Source organism: Dermacentor albipictus, chromosome 3 (assembly GCF_038994185.2).
Source record: "Dermacentor albipictus isolate Rhodes 1998 colony chromosome 3, USDA_Dalb.pri_finalv2, whole genome shotgun sequence".
NCBI classification, from domain to species: Eukaryota; Metazoa; Arthropoda; class Arachnida; order Ixodida; family Ixodidae; genus Dermacentor; species Dermacentor albipictus.
In genome coordinates, this window is record NC_091823.1 from 103030269 (window position 1) to 103054061 (window position 23793).

The window sequence follows — 23793 nt, forward strand, 5'->3', positions numbered from 1 at the left end:
GACCACCTGCCATTTCAAAACTACAAGGGCAGCCACCACCATTTTTTTCTTGTAGAGCTTGTTATATATTTCACTGTCAGCGGGACAGGAGGGGATTCTTAATACGATATGGAAGCGTTCCATTTGGCTGGAAGTGGAAACTGCTGTGGCATGCCGACATTTTGCAAAGGTCTTGTCGTTACGGCTGCAGCATCAGCCACTTTTGCACCGAGAGGCACAAAGTTACGTGTTGTATAATTTCGGTCGAAAAAGTGCGGAGTTCAAAAGGTAGAACTCTATCGCTACATTTATGGGTAACAACATAAACAAAACGTCGGAACTGTGAACTCTTGATGACCGAGTAGTAAGGTCCACCGGCTATAAATAGTAGTGCCGCTATTGTGACTTCACAAGATTGCACGCGGTGCCGCACAGAGAACTTGGCGGGAACTAAAGTGCTGTCTTCGTGGCCTCTGTGATAACACTGCTGCATGCTATCCCGGAGGCCGCGGTGCTTTGAAAGTATGGTTGAATGAGTTGAAAACAAGTAACGTTCCTCACGGCTTCTGAAATTCACACGTAGCGCTCACTCATCTCGGCGGTCGTACCTTCGTTGCTGTTTCGCTGGAGGAGGGAGCACACTGTCGTGCGCCCATTTCAGTCGCATTTTTGTGCTTCAGAACTTTGCATGTGCCTTCCTTTTACTGCACCCAATTTTGAAGTATCCGTTGTAACAGTATGGCACTGTTAAAAAGGTTCATTATATGTGCGCACAGTTTCAGTAAGCAGGATCTGAAAATCATATATACAAGGGCAATCCCAAAAGTAAGGTCTCTAATATTTTTAGATACACAAGCAACTTTTTATTTAGAAAATAGTTACATTATTTTAAAGGTTGAAGAGTGCTTTATTTTTCTACATGATCGCCATTTCAGTCTAGATATTTTTGTAGATGCTGCGGCAGTTTTACAATGCCCATGTCATACCAGCTCGCTGCCATGTCCTTCAAGAAGTGTTGAACTTCATCTTTCACTTTGTCGTCAGACCACAAGCGCCGTCCAGACAAATGTTCCTTCAACTTGGACAGGTGGTAGTTGCTCCGTGCCAAGGGTGGGTGATAACGTTTCAACCAAAGTTTTGCAGGAGATCGACAGTTTGACGGACGGTATGTGGGCGGGCATTGTCATGGAGAATGCTTACACCCTTGCTCAGCATTACATCCTCTTCTCCAATTCTGAATTGCCCTGCTGAGTTTTTTCGGTGTTTCACAGTACCTGTCGGCCTTTATTGTTGCCCCAGCTGGCAGAAAGCCAACCCACAGTAACCCCTTCCAGTTTCAAAACACAGTTGCCATGACTTTACCGGCAAACTGTGTTTGAATTTTCGCAGCTTGGGCGAAGAAGGATTCTGTCACTCACACGACTGTTGCTTTGTCTCAGGTGTAAAGTGTAATGTCCAGGTTTCGTCCCCCGTGACAATCGAGTCCAAGAAGTTGTCCTTTTCGCCTGAATATCGGTGGTGAAATTCACTGGAAGAATGAACTCATTGTCCTTTGTAGTCTTCTGTGAGCATACACGGTACTCATTGTGCACACATCTTCCGATGTTGCAGCTTTTCTGCTTAAGTCCTGTAGATGGTGCTTCAGGAGACCTCAGAAACCAAAATGCAGAGAGCATCCAGAGTGATCCTCCGATGTTCACATGATTTTCTCAACCTTCGTGACTGTCTCATCGGGAATTGACAGCCTACCGCTCTTTTCTTTGTTGTGAATTTCAGTATGACCAGCTGGACACCCTACACCTCTTTCTTGACATTCTTGGCATCCATTCATGACTGTCCATGCACTTGTGTCAATTGGTGATAACTTTCTACCACAGTTGAATGCCTTTTGCATTCAAAAATCAAATAACTGCACGAACTTTGTTTGCACTTGGTGCTTGCATTCAACGAGAGCTCCATTTTCAATGGCTGCCAAGCCAAGACTGAGCATCCGAGCGAAGCACGCGCATGTTTTTTGGGGAGTGGAAGAAACGCCACCCACAACAGTGTGGCCAACCACCATATCAACAGTTTATCTACGTCCCCAAAAAATTGGAGACCTCCTTATGGGGAGTGCCCTTGCACATGCAGTCAAATGTGGTCGTCGTAACCGATAGATGCTTATAAATAGGGTCGACTGCAGTACCTATCAAGCTTGCCCCAGTATGCTTTACTAGTGCCTTTCAAGTTAGTGCCAGTTAAATTGGTTGTGCCAATAAGCTGGTACCAGCTTCATCCAAGGTGTGCCCACGTTGCTGAAAGAGAGGTGCATACAATGCTGCTTGCCACTTGCATGTGATACACTTGCATGTAAAACAGCCATTGCTTTTTTGCCAAACGCATCTTTGTCATATCTGGCATTGCGGTGCTCGCGGTTGCGGAGCTTCAAGAGCAGGGCGTGAATTTCAGTACAATCGCACATGGTGCCCGAAAGTAAAGTTAAGCTTTCTGTTTTTGTTTTTCTTTAGAAGCTACAGCTGGAATGGGTAAGTCCGGAGCCTGATATACAATACAGGCTCCGAGATTGTAGGCCTTAATATGAGCAGCAGGAAAGTCGGTCGAGGCAGGGTGCGTTAAACAAGGAATGGCAATAAAAATTATGATAGTATGTTGATGCATTTTCCTTTATACCAGTTCAAGTTGCAAGCTGTTTTTTAAACATGCTCCAATGACTGGACAGTTTCTTGGTAGTACGAACTATGCGGTTCGAAGTGTCTATGTGCAACAACTTGCATGTTATGAGCAAGAAAGCAATGTTCCTAACATAGGCATATTGCACTGAATGAAGCCTTGGTCAAATAAGGAGATCGACTGTACCCATTTAAGCTCTAAAAATTTAAGGAAATAAATTGTAATACGGTAAGTGGCCTGCTAACTTTGTTGGGTGATATCAACAGTGTTAGCAAGATAAATAGTGCCACTAAGTGCTCATGAGGGTGTCGCTTTTTTTGTCTTAGCTTATTATAGGTTTATTGAAGTATTCGCCTACCCCATTCCAGTCTACTTTTCTTAAGATTATGTAATATCAACAACAGAATACTTGAAACTGTCTCCAAGACAGCTGTGAGAATTTGGAAATCGCAACGTAAATGCTACGCCTCACAGGCAACAATGCAGGCCTACGTGACAGATATGCTGCAGCAAAGAAAAAATACTTTTTACTAGGCTTAAATATTGCACTCCGCATCCATAGCTAGATGTACCCAAAAGGTGAAAGAAAAATACTTTGGTCGATTCAGTTAGAAAATTTATTGGCCCCATCTCAGGCTTTAATATTTCTGGAAGGGAAGGCAAGATAACGCTCATTTGGCATTGAAGCTTTTAGAAAATCAAATAAAAAGTGCGATATTTAACGTTTTCTGATATCCCGGGAAGTTTCTGAAGTTTGTTTCCCATTGTGTTCACAAAAGTGGGGTTGGGGGGGTTGTGACGTCCCTGGGTCACGCTCTTTCAGGCACACTAGAGAGCAGCATGACAGGCGTGACATGAAGAAGCAAGTCTTTTCGGCCAACAAGTATATATGCTACAACTGCTTTTTCCTGTGTGCTTACTAACCTGGCTTTTGGTTGGCTGGCCTTGTCACTACTAACAGCATGCTTGCAGCATATGTACGGGCTTGCACCCTCGCTAACTAGCCAGAAGATGAAGGAATTAATTGTTCTATACTGGTCATGGTTTGATGCATGCATTGAAGCACAGGGTGAACTTTTGGCTGCTGAGTCTGCGAACAGAAGCACTGACTTACTACTGGTGTCTCACAGCAGGAAGTCCCATGCATCAGAATAAAAGACGTTTTTAGTGTCTTGTCTCGGCTGCATAGCTGCCAAGTGTCCCAAATTTCTTGTAAAGTTTATGAATTGAAGTTCATTCTATGTTTGTACGAACGTTGCATTAAGTTTTACAGAAATTAAATTCTGTTCAGATTGCTTGCTTCAAACAAGTCTTCTCAAATTCCAGAAGCAGGCTAAGGTGGCTGCAACAGAGCCGCTGTAAAAGTCACTATGATATTAAAACAGTGTTGTTAGTTGGCACTTTTTGAAGTTTGCTACTTTTTGTGTGCTGTGTTTAAAGGTAAATCGTTGATGAAGTTGATTATCCAGCCAAAGGTGTGTGCTCTGGGCAGTATTCTTAAAAATCCATGCTACTCACCCTTCCAGTGCTGTGTTTTCAGGATGTTAGCAAATTTTAATGTTCACAGGTTGGCAGTTATGCAGCTGCATGGCAAAGAAAGACAGAACATGCAGCAGCAGCTTATATATCATTTAATGAACCTGGTAATTGTGTTAAATTAAATTGACAGGTGGAGTTCAGCAGATTAATTTGTGTGGCATGCATATGGCCAACACTGTTGCATATCATTTAAGAAAGGCTGTGGCTTTAAATTCATTAATTTTAATCTTGGTTCTTGATGAGCGTTTTCGGTTTAGTCTTTAACAGAAAATGAAATGCAAGTTTCAATTAATCAGATTCATATGTCGTAATAATGTGCTTCGCATTGAGTGGTTTCTACTTGACCCTATAGATGAGGTAACACAAGAAGAGTAAAGTGTAGTTTGTGGCTTGAATCTGAATGAACTAAGCAAAGTAAAGTGTTAAGGGACTGTTCTAAAGATATATTTTGTTTATCATTGCTCTTATCTATAATGCCAAGAGAGTGATCTCAACTGTAATAGCAGGACAGCGTCCAGGCCAATCTCAAGGGCAAGTATGCATTCTATACATATAAAGTGGATCATTAGAAAACGTGGCCTTTGCCATGCCTAGGAACAATGCAGTTCTGAGAAATTGGTCCTCATATGTCTTCATGGCAAAGCTGTGTTAAATTGCTGTTTGCATTCTGCAAGCACTGCTAAAGTGGAGTCTTACGCCAAAGTTAGGTCCTTTAAGGGATGTTTTCTTTGTGTGTACCTGCATGCTTGCCTGATGTGTGTGGGGTCACATCAAAGGTGAACTGCAACGAAATTTCTCTTTAGCTAAATTGGTAACAGATCAGTAGCCTCTATACTACTGAAGCAGCTTCAGTCTTCGCAAAGCTGCAGGTCTGGTAATTGTGTAATTTTTTTGTCAACATCACTGCAGTCCAGCAAATTCAGTTGTCTGCAATGCAGTCTTTTTTAGCACATGCAACTGATGGTTAGCTGCTGTCACCCAAGTCCCAGCACATAGCCTCCGAGCTTTTCCAGCATGCCATGGGCAGCTGCAGGTGCTGCTTAATATCGGAGCTCATGCTGAGACGTCATTGCATGTGTAACATCCGGCAAGTGTTAATGGTAGAGTCTTTTGCTGTTTCAGTATCAGAAATGTCTATTTTTGTGAGCATATTGTGATCCATCCACTCATGTTTCAGATATAAAATTTCTACCTGAAACTAAGCATTTTGTAGCGTCCAAAATTTCGTTGCTGCTGGCTTCTGAGGCTGTATTGTGTGTCAAATGTTAGGAAAGCATGGCTCAATCGAAGTGCTGCATCGTCAGTAGCAGCTGCATTGAAGCCATCAGTTCTTTATGTGTTTACCTGTCAGGCCAAGCCGCATACTAACTGTGCACTCACGGGGCAGCCTGTCATTTGCTGTGCTTTCTTTTTTTTTTGGTCCAACATGTGTAGGCAAGACCCGCTGAATCCTCCCATCAATGAGTCCGAGTTTGAAGAGATCATGTCCAGGAACAGGACAGTGTCAAGCAGTGCCATTGCCCGTGCTGTGGCAGACGCCAGCACAGGCAAGTGCTTTTCCGCCTTTTGGCCATCCTTGAAGTGCCGAATGTCTGTTTTGAGTGGGGAAGTCGGGAACACACTAGCAAATTGTCAAGTATTGTTGCGATGGCTCTTTGTTAAAGCCTCTCTTTCCTCATATCTGAGAGGTCCCATTATTTGAAACTTTTCTGATGCTTGGACAGCTGTATATGTACCTTGGTTGCCGAAATCATTGCTGCTCCAAGCCTTTGATATCCATTAGGTTGCACAGATTTTGTTCCCTGTTATGTTGCAGCAAAATGCATTGGCCACAAGTTGTCAAATTAACATACAGGTTATAATCATTTGTGCAATACTCATCAGAAACCAAATAGTTTACAATGCTGGTCATGCCTTGTTGCAGGTGAATTTGCCAGTGCCATTGAGACTCTGGTGACCGCCATTTCGCTCATCAAGCAGTCAAAGGTGGCCAATGATGACCGCTGCAAGATTCTGATAAGCTCTCTGCAGGACACCTTGCATGGGATCGAATCAAAATCCTACAGCACCAGGTGAGGAAGGGCTGCACTCAACTTAGCAGGCTAGGGCTGTCAGTGTCAGTGTGCATTTTTCCAGGTTTTTGCTACTTGTAGCAAAAATTATCTTTTTTACTAGGCATGTGCGAATACCGAATAGAATAGAATTTCAAATCCATTAAAGAAAAGACTAATAGTGAATTGAATATCAGAAAACTTCTCATAAAATTTAATGCTTACAAATTCTGGGCAAGAAATTCCCAGGAGGCTCCTAGCATTGCATAACAATAATTTCAGAAGCTATCAGTAACTTAGATAACTAGCAAATCAAGATACAGTCAAACCTCATTAATACGTAATCGGCTGGGATAGACGTTTAGGTATGCACTAAACGATGTACAGATTAATCGCCAATACGAGTTTAGAAGCAACTTACCGGCCGGAAAAGAACTATGTCACGATGCTCTCAAACGCACACACTCCGGCAGGCTTTATTCGTGGTTAGGCAGTGAAAAATCTACAATCTTCACTTGCTGCTGTGGGGACCTTGCCACGATACCTTCGAATTCGGTAAGACCACAAGCGAGTTTGTCCACGAGGACCCCTTCTCTGCGAAAGGTCACATGACGCTCAAAGTGTGCGCCGCATCAGATAATGAAGGGCCATCATCCACTTTCACATCCTCATTGTTGTCATCACTTTTGCTGAAGATTGGCAAGGTGCAATGGTGGCAACAGTGCTGCTATCCAAGAATTCCGTAAGTATAACAATGTGGACGTCTTGATACTGTAGTTATTCTAATCTAGGCCGATAGTCTTTTTCAAATAATTATATTCGAAACTCTAGGGTCGGCTTAGGTTCGAGGATTAAAAAAAAAAAACGCGCCAGTTTTTCATTGAAACTGCTAAATATGGTGCATAGCTAGCGCCATCTAGAAAAGTCAGTATTGCAGCCGCTACTAGCCGTGCCAGTAGCCAACCATACACAAGCGAGGTCGTCATTTTGACTTGTGTCGTGTCGGCTGTATCGGTGTGCTGCGTGGTGTTATCGCGATGGCACCAAGCAGGAGATGCCACTGCAGTGCCTCTTTCAAGCGAAAAGTTGATAGCCGCAGAGGCATCGTCGAACCTTCAAGCCGGGCAGGTCTTCAGCATCGACGAGAAAAACGTCAGTCGTTGGAGGGGACAACAACAGCAGTTTTTTGCTTGTGCCGCAACAAGGATGACATTTAGCAGACCAAAGAAAGGCTGTCACCACGAAGTGGAGACAGTTTTGGCCGACTTTGTTTGGACGCAGAAAGCAGCTGCCCTTCCAGTAACAACAGAAGAGCTCCAAGCGAAAGCTAGGAAACTTTCGAGGGAGCGAGGCCTAATGCCAAAAGATTTCAAAGCCATCCGGAACTGGCTTCAGAAATTCATGAAGCGCTTCAGCTTCAGCCTCCAATCTTGCACTTCAATCACCCAGAAATTTGCCAAGCGATTTCGAAAGAAAGGTGATAGCTGTGCATCGCTACGTGCTGCGAAAGAGAGAAATGGCAGATTATAACTTTGGGCAAATCGGCAATGCCAACCAGATGGCTGTGTATTCTGATAAGCCAGTGGCGTACACCGGGAATGAAAAGGGTTCCAAGGAGGTGAAGGTGCGCTCTGGGGGCTACGAGAAGCAGCGCGCAACTGTGATGCTGTGCTGCACAGGTGATGGACATAAGCTCCCTCCTTATATGATATTTATAGGGAAGACACTGACTTCTCGAGAAACTTTTCCAAGAAATGTCATTGTGTGGGCAAATAAGAAAGGGTGGATGCCGGGTGCAATGGTGGAAGAGTGGGTTAAGATTGTGTGGCGACAGCGTCCAGGAGCCCTTTTGACAAAGAACTCGCTCCTTGTCGTTGACTCTCACCGTGGGCACTTGACCGACAACGTGAAGGCTGCGCTCGCCCAAGCAAACATGGACCTCGCTGTCAAACTGGGTGGCATGACGGGCCAGTTGCGGCCACTTGATAGATTTAGTTTAGGGACGCAAGGCGTTGGGGCCCCTAGCGCTTGGGTGCATTTGCGTACGCAAGCAGAAACACGCTATAGGTTAGCGGCCCCAAACTCAAGCCGCACTGAGGTCGCATGCGCTCGCAGCGCCATCAGTGTCTGATCTTTGCTGCATTATCATTTTTTAAGACATGAAATCAAGCATATGAAGTGAAGCACATAAAATTATTCTTATTAAAAGCAGTTAATGGGGAGGTTTAGCGTGTCCGGTATTCGGGTTAACACAGGCGGAGCAGGTAGGGGCATTGGGGCGGAGCCATAAACGGGAGCGGCCTGCATGGTGCAGCCACCTGGTGGCACAAAGCCCAAACAGACGAAAACAGCTAATATTGCAGTAACCATGTGTATTTTACTCTGCTGTGGGAGTAAATGTTTGGCAGCAACACGATTACGCCAGTGCCGAAAATTTACACCAGCAGCTAAGTAGAATATACTTGGTTACAGCAATATTAGCTGCTTTCGTCCGTTTGAGTTTTGCGCCACCAGGTGGATGCACCATGCAGACCACTCCCGTTTACTCCCCGCCCCAACTGCGTTTATCCGAGGGGCAGCAATGTTTTCGGGTGCCCCAACAACCCAAGGACACAAGTGGACGTAGCGGTCTGCACTTGCGCAGTACCGTCGCCCCTAGTTCTTGCGTACGCAAGCCGCTGGCGTCCCCTACACTAGAACTCTCTGATGTCGGCATCAACAAACCTTTCAAGGATCGTCTGCGGAAATATTACACGGACTGGTTGGCTGACGAAGACCACATGCTAACGGCAGCGGGCTGCATCAAACGTGCATCGCTTGGGTAGCTGCAGCGTGGGACGACATCCCAGGTGCTTTGATCATGCATGCCTTTAAAAAGTGCAGCACATCTAATGCGCTTGACGGTACCGAAGATAGTGCACTGTTTGAAGGTAACAGTGACAAGGAACACAGCGACGAGTCTAGCAGCAACGATGACGTTAAATGAGCTCTTCACGTTCAGATTCAATGAATGCTGTTTGCATTTTGTGAACGCTGTCCTCGCTTTTATTGTTGGCTTCAGACTTTAGGGGGTTGGCTTAGAATCGGCGTCGGCCGAGATTCGAGTAAATACGGTAACATTGACACGCTGTAGCAGAGACGGTTTGACACCACGACAACGCTACAACCGCAAACATACTGGCGGAATGACAAAAAGAATTCATGCAGGAAGTTCTCAGGGAGTTCTCTACGTATGCGTAATCATTGTGCCACTTGCTCATCTTCACACAGCCCAGTGTCATTATCAATGTTATGAAACTTGATCAGGCCAGTACAAACAACAGCGCTTCAGCGACACGAACTGGTGCGGACGGCAGTGCAAGGTGCATTGATGACACAAGCAAAGTACTGCATGTGGCGGCGCCCGGTGTGCTGATGATGTTCTGATCATTATAAGCTGTTACCGCTCTAGCGCCTTATCCATCCGCATCGAACCAGTATGAACCGTGATCAAACGCACGCCGGTGGTGCCTGCGTTTATGACATGACCGTGCAGACCGTATGTTGAAAATGATCTGCGATGTGGACAGAGAGTGCTGACTACTAATACTGGTCCGCACTGCATTTCCGCCGCTGCGCGCTAAAAACAGACGTGCGGGCCCACATCTTGAAAGCGTTTGCGAAAGGGGCAGGTTGTGGCTTGTGCCGAGAGCTTCGCGAGCGCTGTGTGCTCGCCACCTTCTTAGCGTTGAAGCGACAGGCAACTTGAAGGTACAATCGCTCGCCACTGTGGGCTTTATCTTGAAAGCGGTCGTCAAGGACGGATGGAGGGACATTTTTCTCATTGGGCAAGCATAGAATGCCTACGCATTTAAAACAAAAATGTGCTTCTGCATAGTTACTAATTTAATTATATTGGGTTCGGCAGCTTGTTCGTGCTACAGGAAGCCAATCTCGAAGGCCGTGCATTTGTGTGCTGCAATGGGAAACAGCTGTATAAGCAGGAAATGCATCATAGTGCCCATGTTTTAACGTCACTATCGCTGGCGGCTGTTGTCCGGGTGTAGCAACTCGAGAATCGAACGTCTGCGCACATTAGATTTTGCCGATTTTGTGTCTGTGTGTGTAGAAAAGGAAAGAAAATAGTATGCACTAACCATTTGGTGGGCACTGATCAACTACTGCTTAAGCGGTCAGACAATACATGGGGTTCAATGGGTCTGGGTGGGGGAATCTTTGCGACTACGTTTAAACCGTAATTACATATGAAGTGAGTGCATATTGTCAATTCGGCTTCAATGAACTTCGGTTTTTCGGACACGTCATCAGTGCTGATGGCGTTCAGCCAGATCCCGGAAAGACAGCAGCTGTTGCGAGGTTCCCGACACCCACAGACAAAAAGTGAGTGCGACTTTTTTTGGGTTTATGCGCATACTACTGAAAATTTGTGGAAAACTTTTCAAAGATTGCTGAGCCCCTTACAATACTAACAAGAGGAGATCAACATTTCATGTGGGAAGACCAACTACAAGACGCCTTTGACGAGTTAAGGAAACGCCTGTAAGCTTCTCAAGTCCTTGCCCATTTTGGTGAGACAGCCGACACTGAAGTTTTTACCGATGCGAGTAACGTCGGCCTCGGTGCAATACTAGTACATTGGAAGAACGGCCAGGAAAAAGTAATAGCTTATGCCAGCCGTAAGCTCTCGAAAGCGGAGGCAAACTACTCGGCAACCGAGAACGAGCATCTTGCAGTCATTTGGGCAATATGTAAATTTCGGCCCTACCTTTATGGTAGACCATTCAGAGCAGTCAGTGATCACCATTCGCTTTTTTGGCTGGCGAATCTCAAGGATCCATCCGGACGACTAGTAAGATGGAGCCTTAGCCTTCAAGAGTATGATATTACTGTCACATGCCGATCCAGGAGGAAACACAGCGATGCCGACTGCTCGTCACGCCCACCAGTCAAGACAACTGTGTCAGAAGAAAAGGATTTCCCATTCCTTCGCATTGTTGATGCGTCCCAAATCACTCAACAACGAGGTGACCCAGAATTGCTTCCACTTATACAGCGCCTGGAGGGACTTGACGTTTGAACTCCTGCGTATTTTCTTTAGAGGGCTATGCTCGTTCGGTCTGCGAGGAAATGTCCTCTACAAGAGAAACTTTGAGAAAAACGTAATGGATCGATTAAGATTGAGTAAAAACTTTGAGAAAAACGTAATGGATCGATTAAGATTGAGTAACAGTTAATGAAGGACATTAAGTGTAAATTTCTATTCTCTAAAGGTAAACTTTGGTGATTTCGTCTTTTTATATTGTCAAAATAGGAGGCATGCTACGCTTTTCTCGCTAAATAAAATTGGGTGAACATTAGATTTCTACTTTGAACACAGAAAGTGGGTGCGAGTTAGAATTGGCCAATTACTGATAGGTAAATCAGCAGTTTTCGGTCTTTTCTTTTTTTTTCTACATCTTGTTAAATTAAACTTGCTGGATAACCTGATTTCTTCACTTCCGTAAAGGTCGCATCAACAGAAGTTAACTGTATATGTGGACATGTTGCACGATTTTACTACAGTCGAACCTCGATATATCGAACAGCGCGGCGATCGCAAAATAGTTCGATATAGCCAGAATTCGATATATAAAATCTCGTAGAAAACGCGTCAAAAATTAGCACAAATCAATCAATGAACCAATCGTGGTGCAATAGATACTCACATGAAGCTTCAAACAAAGTATTTATTTAGTTTGCTGAAAGTACTGAAGCAGCGTAGCCTGCTTCATATTGGCAACCGCGTGTTTGACCACGGCATCCTCAACATAGTCCAAACGGTCCACAAGAGACAGTCCAGTGCCTTCTATTGCGCCGCAGTAGCGGCGTACAATGGCCAAAGCAGCTACAGCCTCAGTTGCAGTCGGGAGTGGGGCAACATCAGCGCTTGCTGGATCAGCCTCGGCAGCGTCTTCGTTTGGCCGCTCAGCAATCACTTCTGCAGCGATCTCCACGTCTGTTAACTCCGCCACTGTTCCAGTGCTGTCGTCTTCGCCAACGAAGTCCTCAATGCACATGCTGTGTGGCTCAGCGCCGACAAAGCTCTCGAACTGGCTCCAGGTTTCTTCAAGCTGGCATTCTTCCTCTGTGCCATCCAACGTCAAATCTTCGGTTGCTTCCTCGGAAGCTTCTTCAATGCGGATCACGAAACCCGCATGCCGAAAGCAGTGAACTTCTCGGCGTCGAGAATTAACGCAAAGCTCTTGGCCTTCTGCTGTAGCATTGGTCCCGATAAAGGAACGTTCCGGCCCCTTACGTCGATAAACCATTTGTACAGCGCCTTCTCGACGTCTTCAAAGGCAGCTTTGCGCACCCGCCGTGTGCCTGAGTGCTGTTTCTGTTCCTCCTTGGCCTTTATGTCACTCTTATTTTTCAGCAGAGTGCTCAAAGTACTCCTTGGGATGTTGAAAGCTTCGGCGACGCTCTATTTCTTTTCTTGATTTTCAACGCGCTGTATCACTTCCAATTTCGCAGCAAATGTCAGGGTCGTACGCTTCTTCGCGTTTGCAGCCATCACACCAACCACGACAGGCCTACGCCACACACACAACGACCGGCGTAGCACAAACAGCAGCACCGAGACGCACGTGTTGTTGATGTTGTCAAACTAGCCAACCTGGCCAAGCCAGGAAACTCTATGGCCAAGCCACGGCCACGCCAAGCCGCTGCGCGCGTACGCCGCTGCGTTCAAATGGCGCCCTCGGCGCAACAGATGTGGGCAGCTGTCGTACGCAGCAGTCTGAAACGCCCATCACGCCGCCGCTATCTTCGAGAGTGTTGCGGGAAAGCTCGCCTCCTGTCAACAGAGCGCACTTGGTCTGGGGCGGCGAAGTTCGATATATCCATTTTACATCTGGCCCCGTTCAAAATAAAAAATTAAAAATGCATTTGATTTTTCTTGTGATATAGAAAGTGTTCGATATACGCAATAATTCGATATATCCGTGTTCAATATATCGAGGTTTGACTGTAGTAAACTTCTTTCGGTAAGCTTTTGCTGCCGAGAGTGCATGGCACATACCACCTAATCAGCATCATGTGTAGTTGCACCACTTTTATTTATTCTTAACTAAATGAAAATTATTTCATGTGATTTTGCAAACGAATTTCTCATGTGCACCGGTTGCGTGTTTTGCAATTGTGCAGGAGTAAGGACCGTCCGCGCTCCAGGGAGAGGGACCGGTCACGAGAGCGATCGTCACGCCGAGAGAAGTCGAGTAGGCGTGACCGGTCGCGCAGCCGTGAGCGGGACTACAGAGACCGGAGCCGCGAAAGGGACCGCTACCATGAGGACCGCTACCGAGACAAGGAGAGGGAGCACCGCAGTCGTCACTAAGTGGGCCTCTTCACCACCGCATGGTAAGCGTTTGCCGTGTTTCTTTTCATACTTGAAATTCAGTTCATTACGTGACTATTTACATGGGTCTAACTCGCTAAAGCACGACATGGGCATTAGAATAAAAACCAAAACGGCCCACAGGTTGTGACCAAATCCCTCCCCCATATCTTGAAACCTTCTTTCCAACTTCGGAAGCTGTGCCTCGCCACACTGCAGGTGCTCCTGCAAGCACCAGATGCGTGTCATGACAAAATGAGGCTTGGTGCAATGTCAATCGGATGCAATAAATTTGATTTTTTTCATGTGAAAACAAATCATTTCTTTCTTAAATGTACCATGATAACCTGGTAAGGGAACTGTCCAGGACATTGCAATTTCTGGTTATGGTCATACCAAATTTCTGCAAGTTAAATTTGAATAAGTACGTTTAGTTTGAAAACCACTTTTCTAAAGCAAACCTTAGTTTTCAGCAAAAGAAGCATCTTGTGTTAGCTAGAGCTTGGGTAAAATACCAGGCACTGAGCTGACAGCGTCAGAAGGAGGCTTTGCTGCCAAGCATAAAGGACCAGTCCACCGTTTATTCTTAAAAGAAAAAGTAAATGACAAGATTTTTTTCTTTAAATTTGCTTGATAACACATTCAAACTAAGTTGAGAAAAAACTTGGGATGCCTATGCCGTAAAATCTCTAATTCAGATTTCACGGTACAGAAAAAAAATGTCCGAATTAGCTGATTGCTGAATTATCGAGGGTATCATGAAAACAATAGACGAAAAGCTTGCTACGTCAATACGCATTTATTCAGACTGAGCAAATCCTGTTTCTATTTTGCACAATATCGGCGTGGAAGGGTCACTGTCAATCACGTCTCCTCTTGACTGATTGGCTCTCGCAGCGCGATCACGGCTACGCCTTCATTTGAAATACGTTTTTTCACTGCTGCGCCCACATCCCGATTATGTTTTCGCTAGTGAGCCGGTCGCCAACAGACCATCTATCCATTGCGATATAGTCTTCATCCTCGACAGCCTTGAATCAAGTCAAAATGAAAACAACTGTTTGCCACAACTGCTGCTGCAACGACTGCAACCACTATCAACGCAATCCTGGACAGTGACCTTGCGGTTCCGCAGGCACCAAGTAACAACGAAACATTCGTTTGCTGCAACTGCGGGCAGAATGGCGCAATTGGATCGGAATGATTGGGGATGGCTACTATTCAGCTTAAAAGGCACACAGTTGACATGCGCACATGGTCAAAACGGTATTGCTCCCCATAATCGACGTGGAAAAAACAGTAGTAGCTACTCACACGATCGTGGATCGCGACTACATTGATATCAAGGCGTGCACGCGGCCAACGGGGTGGCATGTGCGGCAGTAAATGCAAGAATAAAGTCTTTAAGGCACAATATGTTCTGGCTTTGCTGTAATTTGCATACAATTTCTGCAGATGACTATGTGGATGTTAACTGCACACTTCCTTTCGGTTGGACGCCAGCACCGTTTTAGCTCTGTTGCGTTGCAGATTCACTGGGCTCGCCGGTCTCTGAGGGTTGTCCGATTTAAGGGGGGACGCGGGGATCAACTCGGGAAAAACGACCAAAAAACCACTTTTTAGAAAGTTGCAGATTTCGAATCTTTGACCCCTTTTCTATAATATTTTCAAGTATTTCCGCTGAAAACGACTGCTAAGTACCATAAATAAATATATACGTAAGGCAATACAGCGAAAATTTCGTGAAAATCGGTGGAAAAGTCGCGGTTTTCGAGCGTCCCTAGCTCCGGAACGGCAGTACGCGGCGCGGCCATGCTGGTACCGTTGAAGAGCGTGCTGCTTCGCCTTTTGACTCCTCCCTTTCATTTCCTGATAGAGAGAAGAGCAAGCATAAAAAAACAAAAAGTCTGAAGGTCGCGTAGCAGCCTGTCACGGCCACCGATTGGCTTGCTTCGTCACGTGCGTTCTATGAGGCGCCCCATTGGCCGAATCTGGAAGGGAGCTGCTGCGGCGTCTGCTTCTCCCGTTTCTTCGCGCGCTGGCCGCTGCCTCTTTGTATACGCGTTGGATACTCGGGGCACGCCGCCGCTTCATCGCTTTATTCGGATTTGAGTTTTTATTTCATTTTCTGGCTTTGACCATGACTGGGCGGACGTGGACGACGAAATTCGCTACCAGGCACCGCTTCGGCAGCCGCAAGCGCAAGCCACCGAACAGCCGAACGATAAGAAGGCCTAGCGGTGATGTGTCCGCGCATGAGCTTGCAACAGAGACTGTCGACGCATTGCCGCGCAGTTCGCGGGCTGTTACAGCCTTGTGTTCCAGTGGTGGCAATACCGAACTGATAACGACCTTTCCCGATGCTTTCGTGCCTTCGACGTCCTGTGAATGCTCCGCGACGTACCCCGATTGTGCCGCCGCTGTCACCGAGATGGACGACGAAAGTGCGGCCCAAGCGCGTGCGTCTGCCGGCCGTGAAGACGAACCGTGCATCAGCAACGGCCGCACCATACAGTCACATCTTGAGCCACAATTCATCTTGTCGGAGGAGTTGAATATGACCGCTGCCACTGTCCGCGCGTCACTTGGTTCTGTGCCGGCAACCGAACGGAAGATGGGGTTGACGGCTGGAGGAGCATGCTCGGTGGCGACGGACTCGAGCGAGTTTTTACTTGTGCAAGTTGCCGCTGTGAATGCGCTTCTCAGCAAAACACTGTGCCATCAGTGCTTCGAGCCGGGGATAGCGGTAGTGCCGGAAACCAGGCTTGGCCTTGCCGTGAAGATGGTTTTACGTTGCTCAGCTTGCGGTGCTTCGGAAACACAGTGGTCGTCACCAAGAGAAGAAGGAAGCCGGGCCTTTGAGGTGAACCTGAGGTCCATGCAAGCAATCAAGAGCATAGGGAAAGGTGCCACTGCCGTTACAGACTTTTGGTCTGTGATGAACGTTTCGTACAGGGGGCTTCATCAAAAGACATTTCAGGGGCACCTGAAAGCTAAATTCAGGTCTGCTGCAAGCAAAACTGCAACAAACGTGTGCGCTGATGCTGTAACAGCTGTCAAGAGAGTCTACAACGAAATGGACCCAACATTCCATAAGAACATTACAGTCATTTATGATGGCACGTGGATGACCCGGGGTCATAGTAGCCACATTGGTGTAGGGGCTGTGATTGAATTTTACAGTGGCTTAGTGCTGGACTTTGTAGTCCTCTCGAACTACTGCCATGGGTGCATGTTGGGGCCAAAGCCAGGTGACAGTGACTATGATGTGTGGAGGCAGGCGCATCAATGCCAGAAGAACACGGACGTGAAATCCGGCAGGATGGAGGTGGAGGCGGCACTTGAGCTCTTTCGTCGCTCCTTGACAAAGAATGATCTGCGTTACACCAATATTGTGTGCGATGGGGACAGCCGGACGTACTTGGCGCTTTGTGAGGACCAAACCTACGGGTTTATCCAGTTCTCTAAAGAGGACTGTGTAAATCACGTTGAAAAAAGGATGGGGACAAGTTTGCGCACTTTGGTCACTAAGAGCAGTAGAGACCAACCACTTGGTGGCCGAGGGGGCCTGACACAAGACCTCATAAAGAGGCTGACAAGCTATTACGGAATGGCCTTGAGAGGGAGCGAGGATGTGAAGGACATGGAGAGAGCAGTCATGGCAATGTTTCATCACGTCACCTCTACAGATGAAGAACCGCACCACGAGCTCTGTCCTGCGGGCCCGACAAGTTGGTGTAGGCATCGAGCAGCAGAAGCAAAAGAGGAACCGCAGCCTGCTCACAAGTACAGGTTGAAACCGCATGTAGCTGAGGCCATGTTGCCAGTTTTCCAGCGTCTCTCTGAGCCTCAGTTGCTGGAACGTTGCAAAGGAAAAAAAACTCAAAATGCAGCAGAAAGCCTGCACTCCGTGATTTGGTCAATCATGCCAAAGGATAAAAATGCTTCCCTGATTGCTGTAGAGACGGCCGTAAGTGAGGCAGTGTGTCGCTTCAACAGTGGCACCCTTCGAGCTTATACGGAGTTTTGCACCTCACTTGGCGTGAAACCTGCTGGACATGGACTCCGTCGAGCGGCCGAGAAAGATGCCTTGCACAGGAAGAGGGCACAGAAAGCCCATGAAGGAAAGCATACAAGATTCAAGAAGCCGAGAGATGAACCTGACACCTGCAACTACAAGGCCGGTGGTTTCTAGTCGAATAAACATGGCCTAAAACTTCAAACACCTTTTTCTCAAAACTTTTTTTTTACCACCAAGGTCAACTTGCAAAGCCAATATCTCAGCCACCATTATGAATATTTTTACACCGTTTGTTTTGTTACGCTCATTGTGCATCACTGCACACAGTGACATGTCTTGTTTTCAAAATAGTTGCTTCAATAATTTGTTATCTTTTGTTTTCACAGTCGAGATTTTCATGCAGCTGGAGTAGCTGCCAAAGAATAAGAATATAAAAACATTCTGTTAGGTTAAAAAAATTACAGGAATGTCACTGTGTGGAGAATACATGTAGGAGTGCTATCAATGTTTGCTTGAACTCCTAGCATCAATATACAGGTGTGCAGGCATTTTGCAAAAATGAACAGCTTTTGTAAACAGAAATTTTTGTAAACAAAAAAGTACTTGAGATAATGCAGCCATATTTTCACAGTTTTGTTTATGTGATAATACTAACACCTGTGCAAAATTTCATCAGAATTGGCTTATAAATAAAAAAGTTAGTTTTCATCCCCATATCCCCCCTTAACCGACATGTGGCCTCAAGTAATAAGTTTGATTGCATTAGATAACGTAGTCAAATAATGCCTGCCAGGACGAGCCTGAATTATCAGATTTTACATACTAATGAGTGCCGAATTAAGTGAAACGAGTTTAAACGCAGTTAACCGTCGATATAATCAAGTAGCTAAAATTAGCGCTTCGTTATATCAACATTTCGTTATATTGAAATTCAACCTTTTATACAAATAAAACCAACAATAAAGCCAACGGATTTTCTTAAGCAGAAAGAGCCATTCAGTTTTCCCGTTTACTGGGCAATTAAAGAAACTAGAATTTCAACAACAAAATAATTTCATTTTGTGGAATTTGAGACTTGGAGACCGAAGATATGGCTTCATGCTGCGTTAATATCTTCACTTCGGTAGTAGGGACCAAAGCCTGCGACACTTCATCCACTCCGCTGCCATAACTTGTTTACACATACAAGCCACATATTTACAGTACAAGTATTTGTCTGATGTTTGTGCTTGTGTCTTCATTTGTTAGGCTTTATCTGTGCCAAAATTTCAGTGCAATTCATACTTTCTTAATGCAGGGGGTAATTAGTAAGACTCTGCAAGCATGCATAATCGCTCCTAGATGCAGGGGTTCTGCTTGTCTATGCTTCGATGACAATGATATTAATATTGGGCATCTGTGTTAGAAGTCCTGGTTTTGAATCCTGCTGTCAGGCAATTTTCATGTCTATTTAATAATTTATAATGCAGTACCTTCTTAAAATGATCACTGTACATAGTCACAAAGACGAAGTTTAGGCAAATTCATGTATTTCCCCATCGTTCCCGTGCTGGCTGAACTGAACTGCTTGCAGATTCCTTATTGCAGACACTACAATGCCACAATTCCCTCTAATAATTCCATCACGTGCTCACTATGCATTTCTAGAGGGTGCTGTCACTGTGTGTGTACTAGTGTGTACTAATGCCCCTAAATAAAATACAGGTAGCACCACTCTTCTCTGCTCCTCCTGCGCCGACGTTGGCTCCACATACGGGGAGCCTAACTAGGAGATGCTCTCCAAATCAAACGCTGTCACTACGTGTCGTTTGTGCTTTTGAGGTGGTATTTTGATGGGAACTATTTTGCGGTATATCGTGAATGGCTGCTGAAACATCAAGAAAGTCCGTCTTAATATCGCTGCTCTTGGTTTCTTTTACTTATTCGTCCTGCCTCTCTCGTTTCAGAGCAAACAAAGCAGCGCGAACACAGCGTTTCAGCTGCGTCCCAGCAACGAAGCACTCAGCCGCTTTCATAGATCGGTTTTCAAGACACGCGCCCGTGCGTTTAAGCATAAAGCTAATGAGAACAGAAAGCTCGAACCGCTATCAGCGGTCGGCATTCTTTTTGGGCATCGCTGATCGCTTTCAACTTATGGTCGCCGCGCTGTCACTATTTCGTTAAGTACGGCGATTAACTGAAAAGGTGCTGTTCACATACACTGAAGCCAAACAACGCGATGACTAAATCGACAAAAAGCATGTGTGTTTCAAAGCGACCTGATTTAAGTCTGGCACAAAAGTTGCAAACAAAGGCAGTTCGAACATGCGGCACTTAAGTTAGCGAAAAACTAACGAATCCGCATACAAATGGCAGCATATGAGATTAGTGATGAGCGGAGAATCGCTCACACAGTGGGGACCATTGCATTGGGTTGAAATCAACTTGGTTGATTCTTTAAAGGCCTTTTGATGTGCCGCGTTTCGCTTTACAGATGAAATCTGGAAGAGTCGCTTGCCGTCAGTTCTACATGTTGTGCATCCGACAGCCGAGCAACACTGCATCACAAACACGGAACTACGCTACTAAAGTGCAGAGGAGATGTGAAACGTGGTGCCTGCATAAAACCCCTTATTGCGTCTACGTACACCGCTCGCAATGTTTTGCACCGCTATGCCGATGGACAAAAAAATATGAGCAAGAAAAAAAGCGCGTGACAGCATTCGGCCAATGGGAGCGCCGAGCGTGGAAGGAAGCCGCAGGGGAGGAGAAGGGCGGCAATCTTCAAAGGATGGTGCTACCTTTATTCTATTCAGGGGTCTTAGTGTGTACTTGTTGAATGGCCATCGTGATGTGCATGTTGGGAATGTTTAACTTCGTTCTTGTGGCAACTACATTTTCTTGGCACATTCTGTCGGGCACGTACCCAAGATCATTTTTTCAGGGGGGGCAACCCAAGAAAACTTTTCCATGCAAATGGGGGGGGGGGGGGTTGTACCTTTAGTAATAGAAATGTGAATAACGCCCGCCGTTCGCCATAAAGACCCGTTTACCCCACAAAAGATGAATGAAATAAGGTATATCTTGCAGGTACACATGTAAGATACACCTCTCCTTTACTTGGCGAACAAGGCACCTTGTCAAACGAACTCACGCAGAAAATGAGCGTGGAATAACTATTGCTATAGTAGAACACACATTTAAAAAACAGCAGTTGGCAACCAAGGCACCAAGTTACTCTGCCAGCCACTCACAGAAGCAAATAAAATCGTCGTCGTGTGGCCTTTTCAAAATTACGTCGTACTTGATATCTCCGAAGAGTCTGCTTTTTTTTTTTTTGTAGAGCCTTTTCATCGGCATAAGCAATGAAGTGTGCAACAGACATAGACAAAATGTATAGAGCCTGAGCATTTCACTCTTCAAAAGTCTGCGGTACCGTTCATTTCACTGCTGAACCCATTTTACTCATGAAACTCCACTTCCAATTGAAGTGAAACTTGACAATAAATAGTTACAGCGAAGCAAGCATTTTATTTCAGTTCAATGAAGAATTAGGCTTACGTCATTGCACTGTAATAGACTAGGGAAACATAAAATTACGTGCTAATAAGTATTTTTGTAGTTACCGCCTTATTTGGGTAACAGGAAAACATTCAAGTATGAATTATTTGCAGCCTTGTGATGGAACAGTGGCTGGCAGTTATAAGGACGTCGACGGGGCTTCACTGCAGACTTAAGTTTCATCCGACTATAGTCGCGTCTTTTGGATCAGCTCCGGAAGAATTATGCAGAAAAATTTATTTGCAGAGCAATCGCACTTCTTTTGTATCCCTTGTTTACTGGTCTACCAAGTTAAGCGCCCAAATCCACTTATATTGTTATTTGGGAAGTTGCCTAAAGTTGCATGGCCGCCATTCCCGTACAGCACAGGACGCGGCAGTTTTAAACGCACTTCACCTACCACGGAAGGTTAGAAAAAACACCCACATAAGCACAGCGCAGAAGTGGCTATGTCAGGCAGCTCGACTGATGCCTGTAGAAGTGCAATTCAATGCACACTGAATTATTCTCACTTCCGGCTCTGTTTTCTCTAGTTCCTTTTTAAATAAATAGATGTTGATCAATAAATATTTTAATAAACAATTGCTAAATTTGCTACTTTTCGCTTTTCCTTCCTGTTTGGCCGTTGCCTTGTCTCTGCCTTAGTATATCACTTAATTTCTCAACTCCTTGCGACTCATGTTTCCAGTTGCCTTTGCACGAAAAGTGCTGTACAATTAGGGAAAACCAGACTAGGTAACGGCTGACATTCATATTGCTTATAGGTTGAAGGGTTATTGCATCGTTTTATGATGGACACTGCCTCGCATTATAGTATTTCCCACTTAATCTAACCCATATCGCGGGTATATGGTTCTGAGGGTCTGCAAGCGTCGCGGCGAGCAGTCGCTCGAGGAAATAATGAAGCGAAAGGAAAAGTTAAGCGCAGCTGGTGTTTTCTCCCGATGCAATTTGTTTCACGAGCATACAGACCAACTGACCACGAACCGAATTCCTTTCCTAGTCTCTGGATCAGTTAAAACAAAGGTTGAAGTAACAAAGCAACAGCGATGCGCGTGGCCGTTCAATAGATGGTGACAACTGAACGCTTCTCGAGTTAATCGCGCAGGCACTGAATTGATAAGAAAGCTGGCCTTCGCACCCCATGAGATGCCGGTAACTATGCCGCCATCCAAAAGAAGTGAAAAAGGCAGCAAAATGTTGACCCCCTAATAGCTGTCAAGTCTGATTTGGCGGAGCTTTGGGAATGCGTGTGAGGAGTAGTGGCATTGGCAAGGCGGTGAAAGGGGTGGGGGATATGCCGCCTAGATTCAAGTGGGGGTGCAGGCCCCCACGGGGACGTGCCTGCATTCTGTGCATAATGGACTTTTTCTGAGGTATGCAAGGTACTAAGGTGTTGTTATTTATCTACAGAGAGCGCTTTCACTTTGTTTTCTTTCTTTTCAGGGCGACAACTGACCTGCAGCGTCGGCATTTGTGCAGCAGGTCTATTTTTCTATTCTTCAGTAGCCACACCACCATTGCATTGTTTGTCTTGGTTGTACTGTAAAATGTCATTAAACAAGGAAAAGAGAGAAAATGGCCTGTTTGTACTCACAAATAAATATTTCTTTATTACTGTTATTACATATACAGCCTTGAGAACAGTGCGAAATGTAACTTAGCATGCCTTAGTCTTGTACCCCTGCTTCACTGGACGTTTGAGTCTAGAAGCAAAAAAGAAAAATAATTATGAAAATAAAGCTCTGATCGTGGTTTCATCAGCTGTAGAAAGAAAAGAGAGAGAGAAAGAAGAGGACAGTGAAATACAGAGGTTTGCAAAAGAAACAGCCAGCATGCAAAGCACAACACCCACCTAGTAAATGCTACTGGTGACGGCAATGAAGTCGGCACCAACAGATTGCCAAACGACCGACGCGCTGACGATGTGTCCGTTATCGTCCACAATCCCAACATTCACTTGGATACGGTAAGTGCGGTAACACCTCAGACTGACCTGCAAGACAAAAGAGGGCAGTTTCTGGTGTTGAGCTTTCAGTTTGGAGTGGGGAAGGGAAGGCCTTGGTCTAGGGAACAGGTTGCATGCTCATTTTTGGTTATACATATGACACACATTTACAAACAAGTGGACTCACCATCACAGCCTTGCAAAAGTGTATGTCCAGTGAAGCTGTTGAAAACCACCACGGCAACTACTGGGGGGTTATGCAATGCTTTATTGCTTTAGAACAACGGTAATTGTGACAGCACGCTGCCCCTCATAGCTGTGCTGCAACAACATTGAAATCATTTGTTGGGCTAGTTTTTTTAAATGCGAAAGGCTAGTAACGTCGCTCCCCACATTGCATGTTGCCATCTCTGTGGCAGGTTGCAAAGCAAAATGTCACAGAGATGGCATTTTGCTACATGCTTCACACTGCTGTACAATACAATGTAGGCCCAGTTTACCGATAAAAATAAATAAATAGACCTGACCAGGACACCGTTGTATCCCATGCCTTGATGTTAAGCTGGTGCGGGAACTTCAGTTGAAATTTAATGGAGCAACACACTTTACGGGCAACGAGACTGGTCCTCTAGGGAGATAGCCGAAGCGTATTTCATGCACTATAGTGGTA

General features: G+C 45.5%; 3 protein-coding genes across 19 annotated transcripts in view; 2 read left to right on the forward strand and 1 right to left on the reverse strand.

Moving 5' to 3' along the window:
* The window catches only part of LOC135913822 (cleavage and polyadenylation specificity factor subunit 6-like), a 69962-nt gene extending 47159 nt beyond the window's left edge, over positions 1–22803 (forward strand). For 8 of the 17 annotated variants that reach the window (XM_070535837.1, XM_070535836.1, XM_070535842.1 and 5 more), the window contains 6 exons: positions 2487–2504; positions 3473–3532; positions 5608–5735; positions 6113–6260; positions 13425–13637; positions 22622–22803. In XM_070535837.1, coding sequence (XP_070391938.1) covers positions 2487–2504; positions 3473–3532; positions 5608–5735; positions 6113–6260; positions 13425–13614 — 544 coding nt within the window. In that variant the 3' untranslated portion in view covers positions 13615–13637; positions 22622–22803. The remainder of the gene's footprint in view (positions 1–2486; positions 2505–3472; positions 3533–5607; positions 5736–6112; positions 6261–13424; positions 13638–22621) is intronic. The other 9 variants (XM_070535849.1, XM_070535850.1, XM_070535851.1 and 6 more) reach the window with 5 other exon arrangements.
* Positions 11966–12547, reverse strand: LOC135915057 (uncharacterized). Its single transcript, XM_065448044.1, has one exon. It carries the CDS (start codon positions 12545–12547, stop codon positions 11966–11968), a length of 582 nt encoding a protein of 193 aa, XP_065304116.1.
* Positions 15199–18352, forward strand: LOC139057493 (uncharacterized). Its single transcript, XM_070535835.1, has one exon. The coding sequence runs from the start codon at positions 15755–15757 to the stop codon at positions 17807–17809; it is 2055 nt and encodes a 684-aa protein (XP_070391936.1). The 5' UTR covers positions 15199–15754; the 3' UTR covers positions 17810–18352.
* Positions 22804–23793: the final 990 nt, after the last annotated feature.

Bases quoted from the DNA above. Each gene is read 5' to 3' on its own strand.
- LOC135915057 (XM_065448044.1), bottom strand. From the start codon at position 12,547: ATGGTTTATCGACGTAAGGGGCCGGAACGTTCCTTTATCGGGACCAAT.
- LOC139057493 (XM_070535835.1), top strand. From the start codon at position 15,755: ATGACTGGGCGGACGTGGACGACGAAATTCGCTACCAGGCACCGCTTC.